General features: G+C 33.2%; 1 protein-coding gene across 1 annotated transcript; it reads right to left on the reverse strand.

The window, feature by feature from the left end:
• Positions 1–2653: 2653 nt before the first annotated feature.
• Positions 2654–4975, reverse strand: LOC143634854 (uncharacterized). Its single transcript, XM_077102826.1, has 2 exons — positions 3739–4975; positions 2654–3524 (listed from the first exon to the last, which is right to left on the reverse strand). Exons 1-2 carry the CDS (start codon positions 4418–4420, stop codon positions 2887–2889), a joined length of 1320 nt encoding a protein of 439 aa, XP_076958941.1. The 5' UTR covers positions 4421–4975; the 3' UTR covers positions 2654–2886.
• Positions 4976–6761: the final 1786 nt, after the last annotated feature.

Raw genomic sequence — 6761 nt, forward strand, 5'->3', positions numbered from 1 at the left:
CAAAGGATAATTTGAAAAGGCGAACTTGTAGGAATATAAACAACGTTAATTGCATACTTGACATCGGCCACTTATCCCTATAAAAGGCAATAAAATGCAACCCAAAGACAATGAGCTTAAGTAGATGGTTTGGATTAATTACTCTAACTAGTGCCATCGTTGTTCGTTCATAATTCTTGAGTTATGTTTTATATTAGGAAATAACTTTCTTTCAATACATTAAGTTTATATAAAGTCGACTTATATTTTCGCATAATCACATACACACTTTATTAAAATCACTATACCATCTTTCATCAAACGAGCCGTTTGGGACTCAACAAGTGGTATAAGAGTAGTTTGAATAAGTTATTTACAATATCCAAACTCGCTGGAATCTTATTATTTTAAAAAAGCTAGATATGTTTTTTCAAACATACTTTGTTTTATGAAGAAAACAAATAGCTCCCATTTAGGTTAACGAGAAAAATCCAAAGCTTTGTCGACAACGACAAACTTGCAATCGTGGAAGAGGACATTCAATGTGGGTTCATTGTCAAAACCTTTTACTCGTGAGAGAGGAATATCCCCTAATGGAAGATAAGGATGATCAATTTCCTCAATAGTCATGATCACGTCATATATGTTTCATTGTGAGCATACAACACATACCCATGATGGAAATCATTGAAATTCCAGCAAGTGATTCATCTTTTGAAATTCTTACAAGAAAGCCAACCCCTCCCCCCCCCCCAAAAAAAAAAAAAAAAAAAAAAAACAGAGCACATACAACAACAAAAAAATCAATGGAGATTGGCAAGAGAGCCAAATTGTTGCTGATTATGGGCCTTCTCAATTTTCTCTCGTAGATGCTTGCTCATCCATGAAGAAAGTATGAGATCAATTGCAATACCTATGTGAAGACGAAGAGAGAATGATAAGAAATAAAAGAACAAACAATGCTTCTTTCTAAATCCCGATTTTCAAACTCGAATCTGATTACGAATTTGTGATACTCAATCATATTCGGATTTTATTTATGCATTTCTTTGATTTCATTTATACGCACATATAATTAATAAAGGAAGACACACAATTACAAAAGAGATTTGATGTTTTATGTGATATAAGTTTGATTCCTACCATGCTCCTAGCATTTAGTTTCGGCAGTACTGTGATGATGGGAGACTAAAGCGAGTAGGTGGCGTTCACTAGTTGGATCATTGAACTGAACAAGTTTCATCTCACCACACTGTTGTGCCTTCGGGCGAGTGTTCACACACGTAGGTGATGGGTTTTCCTGGATCGGTAGGCGAATGTATCCTGATATGGTGAAATTTAGCCAGTAGATCATTTGAAGGATTCGTTAAATGTTAACAAAACAAGAAAGCGCTTTAATTAGTTTTTAAATTATGGCATTTAATATTTCATCTACAAACGAATCTAAGAAACAATTACCTTGTATCAATAAACGTGTAATATTCTAAATCCATATTCTAGTAATCTGCTTTAGTATATTTAATTGGTTTCTAGCACAATTAGTTTTGTTACTTAGTTTACTTAATTTTGATTTCTGGAGCAGCGTCAACTAGGGGTGCTCAGTGTGTGAATCAGACTTATAAAAGTCGAAATTCGTCTCGTTTTTGTTCAAAAGTTCAGTAGCAGAATTCCGAATCGAATTTGAATCCAACTTCAAAACTCCAATTCAAAATTGAATTTGATTCTAATTAAATTCAAACTCAGCTTCAAAATTTCAAATTTCGAATAATTTGGCTCGACTAATTCGAGTATTCAAAATTCAATTCGTTGATGATTAGGGGTGTACACGGACCGAACCGGACTTGACGAGATCATGTCCGTCCGTTAAGATTTTGACGGACAAACGGGCGGTTCACGAACACTCTACCGAACGAAATTTCATGTTTGTGTCCGTCCATTAAGAAATTGAGTTTATCCGTGTCCGCATGTTATAATGTAAACGGACGTTAACGAACAATAATTGACAAATGGACATTGATGAACAAACGAACATGTGAACATTAATGGACAACCGACACTAATAGACAAAGATAGACGGTTACATATTAATTCCAAACATCAATCCCAACAACTTCACCCACAAATTTGGAATTACACCATATAACATACAAATATACTTAACACTTCATATATTAACACAAAGTGGATCACTATTAGAAACATCATATAACGTGGTTATATAAAAGTGTGATTAATAACACTAGAAATTCCACAATTAAATTACAATACTGGATAAACCTAAACACTTACAATACCGGTGGACGTTACCAAATGAGCATCACAGGACGTTAAACGAACACTATCGAACGGACTTGGCCCTTGTCCGTGTTATTCCGTTAAGCTTACCGAACAAAAATTTTTTGTCCATGTCCGGTTCATTTATTAAACGGACAAACATAAACGAATTTCTTGCCGAATGGACGACCGAACGTCTGGTTCGCTGACAGCCCTATTGATGATAATATATCATTAAGAATGAAATGCAATGGTTTTTTTAATGTAGGGGAAAGCTAACGTACAAATAAAATTAACGTGCTAATTGTGAGAATCAAGTAGAGTAATTATATATACAAATACAATACAATTGGCTATTGTATTTGTATATATAATTACTATACTTGATTCTTACAATTAGCACGTTAATTTTATTTGTATTTGATCCAAACTCAATAAATGTAACCTACAATGTACAATCTAATAGGTAATGTTGAAAGCGGATATTTAGTTTGGGACAAGTAAAAGAGAAATTTTAACACGTACGTAGGAATTAAATAAATATAGTTTAGTGACAACAAAATTAGAATGAAAAGAAAAACAAATAATACTATGCAGGCTACAGTTCATATAGTTCCTTAAATGTTCTGTAGGTTACATTTGTGGTTTGCAAATTATAACAAAACAAGGGAGCAATGCTTTAGGATTGAGCAAATAAAGTTCTTCAATATTTGAATAAATCCCAACTTTTCCAGCCAATGAATCAAACCCTGATTGATTAGCAAGTTCTTGGATGTTCTCCAATGGCTTATGAACTCTTCCAGCAATCACTCTGCAAACTATTAAAGCCTTCCTCAATATAGAACTATTATTGACACCAAGTGCATCAAACGCTCGCTGACTTGTCGAAGTAGTAAAAACACCCCCGACCACATTTTTGTTGTTTTTCTTGATCGAAAACCCGTGTCGCAGAATTTGACAAACGTTGCAGTTTTTAGATAAGCAAAGGCTAGATGAGCCATTTAGCCCGAGGTTGCATTCGACTAAGGTCCCGTGGAACCTTAGTAACTCGTTGCCATCAGCGAGACAACGAGGGTGCTTTTTCTGGAGTTTGCTAGCTTTAACTTTGACACTTTCTCGATGTTCTTCGAATTCGGATAGTGTTCTTTGCATGTTGTGGACTTTTAAGATCCTCTCTATTCCTCCAGAATTGGTATGGGATTTTGACCAACTTGTTTTGTAGATTAATTCTACAATTTTCCTAGATGAATCTCCTTCAATGAGCTCAGTAACTGCCAAACCAACCGAAATTAACTGATTATATATATCCTAGAAAGTAATGATAATAATGTAGGGTAACAAAATCTTTATGTTGGAAAAGAGGCAGCCTTAAACTCAAGGAAAAATGAGATCAAAGAATGTTTATATATACTTTATAGATTAATTCTATGCATATAAACAAAAATTAAAGATCCATTAGGTAAAACATCAAGAATATATTCTTACCAGCATGCTTGGAGAGGTGATGAAATTCAAGAGCTTCCCATTTCACAAATTGCTCACCACATTTATGGCAAGCTAAACTAAAAATCCCATGACTATCTCCATCTAAAGAAGCTCTAGCCTTTGTAGGAATAATAGTACCAAATCCAGATCCTAACCCTCTACTACCAACCCTCGAAGATCCATTAGAGTTTCTTCGATTGGTCAACGGTGATCGTGTTGGCACGCGATGATGGTGACGAGGTGGCCCCGGGGTTCCAGGTTTTAAGGTACCTTCAAATCTTGACGACACGCCATCATCGTCACCACCTCCATTCCCATCTTGCAAAGAGCCAAAACCTGTGATCTTGAGTTCACAATTAGAATTCGACAGAATGACTTCATGGGCAATCGGGTTTAAAAGTTCCGAACTTCCAATGGACCTCGGACTTGCATTTGTTGTCGCGGTTGTTGTTTCATTAATCGTTGGTTTCTCCTCCATGTGCCGCTTGCTTCCATGGATGACATCCTTAAGATTTGCTAAAGATCTTGAACATCCTGATTTCCCTCCGGTTGATGTCGACGATTTCTTGCTTTTCGTTACAATTTTGCTCAGATTCTTCACTTGAATATTTGGATCATGAACATCTGATGGCCCTGATTGGCAGTGCAATGACTTCCTTAAAGTAAACCAAACCGCAGGCATCTTTCTGAGTGTGTTTAGAGTGTACGTATGCTTCTTGTTCTTCTGGGATCTTCAGACTTTCAGTTAAATATACCATCAGCCAAATCAAGCCCATCTAGGATTAACATCTTTTTGTGATTGTGACATGTAAATATATAGTCAACTATATGACTTGGTGTACAGATTATAGAAAGCAAACATGTATATTTGAAAATAAAAGTGTTGAAAAATGGTATTATCTAAATCAATTTGTAAATAGTATATGAATAGGATTTTAACAAGGGAACTGAAGTGAATACGATGGGGACGAAGATAAGTTGATTGGATATATGAATTAAATATTTAAAAAACAAGGAAAAATAATGCATTGACATCTCTGGTACTCTCGAACATCAGCTTTAATTAGGAGTCGGTAAATGTGAATGAGTAATGGGTATCTTTGTCAACAACTCAACCAAAACTGGAACATAAACCTATTTATTACTCGATTTAGTTTTACTAGTCATTTTTTAACTTTTTTTAGAAAGATATAATACAACCTATCCATTTTTTTCCTACACTAGAAAACAAAATTTTGATTCATGACATGACATAATGTAAAGAATTTCTACCTAAATAATTATTTTATTTAGGGTTAATCAAATGTCCAAATTACAGTTTTAATATATATATCTATGTTTCACTTGTAACAGAAAATCATTTATATCATATCGACAGATTTAGAAGTCATCAAATATGAACTAGATTTAAAATTAGAAACAAAAAATAATAATTTCATAATTTTTTATTTATTCTTATTATATTACATTTTGAATATTTGACTAGCAATCAAAATATTCCCACTAAGCTACGAGAACAAAAAAAAATACATTTAAATATAAAGAAAAGAGAAGACATGAAAAACAAATAGTAATCAAAACAGCAATTAGTATATTAAACATTTGAATTTGAATTATCATTATGTCATACCAATCAAGTTGGGCTACTACTGGTACATACCAACATATGAAACACAATAATTTAATAGCAAATTGGGTGCTCGAGCGATTTAAAAACAAAATTAAGACACCAGACCACTTGCAGACACAAGGAACACCAAAGAAAAGACCAAATAACAAATTACACCCCAACACAACGACAGCTTAATTAACAAATGTGAACAGTTTTAACTGTTTCAAATATATATATATATATATATATATATATATTTTAGTGACAATTCCATATGTTTTCTTTAATTATTAGACTTTTAAACTATCTTAATTTATCCTTTAAAATATACTTTTCAAGTTAAAAGATATATTGGATATATTTATAAAGTTAGAGTTCTGCGCTTCGGTTTTCATGGCTTTTCATTTATCTCAAACTCCCGATTCATACCAAGTGTATCAGTAAACTTAACTAGTTCAACTGAATCGAAATCCGCTTTTGGGTACTAACCTTTGAAAGGTACACTAACAATAATGAAAAGAAAGAAGTACAAAAGAATTTTTGTGATGATCACAAAACATTTTTATTTCTAATTATCATGAGTGCCATGTTTTGGACCAAGATTTGTGCATTTATAAATGAAGATGGCCAGCAAATGAAGCCATGATTTTTGGTATACAAGGGCCACAATAATTGACAAGACCATGTTAATGTCATGCTGCATATGCTATGATATTAATTTTATCTTATGTCAATCCATTATTTATGGCAACCAAAACATTTGACTAGTTTTTATTTTTCTTTATTTCAGGACACGTTTTTCTTTGGAAAAGATCAAATGCGGTAAAATAGTTTTATACCTGTATAGATTCAAAAATGAATTGATATAACTCATCAAACGTGAAACACACTAAACATGTATTGAGTAACAAGAATGGGTTTAGAGTGGGAGAAATTGAGTCGATTCAGTTTTGTTATTTTTCTGTTATAGGTAGCTCGTGTACGTGTTTTTTTGTTGTCTTTTATTTCATTGTAACTTTGGTCTACGTGCTCCTTGTGAGTAGCCCCTTTTTGTTTTTATAATAATTTGTATTTCAAAAAGAAATGTATTAGATAACTCTCAATATATTATAAAGGAATTATAACTTAAAAACTCATATTACACGTAACCCGTGTTTTTCTTGATTAACCCTAACTCAGTTGCATTTGTGTATTCTCTAATGTCTAAATATATCTCTGTTTATATAGACAAACCCTAACTTTCTAGCCAAGACATTACCTATCTTAATTACAATACAATTAGAAAACATAACCAACTACGACATACTTGTCAATATTGTTCCTTCAAATTTACCGATTTGTGAGTTAGAGTCTGAAATTACAAACAATCACCGCTTAATGTCCGACTCGAAATAAGCGGATCTTTGTCTCC

Source organism: Bidens hawaiensis, unplaced genomic scaffold, assembly GCF_021521415.1.
Source record: "Bidens hawaiensis isolate Kalapana, Puna unplaced genomic scaffold, B.hawaiensis_p1.1 tig00007257_1, whole genome shotgun sequence".
NCBI lineage: Eukaryota > Viridiplantae > Streptophyta > Magnoliopsida > Asterales > Asteraceae > Bidens > Bidens hawaiensis.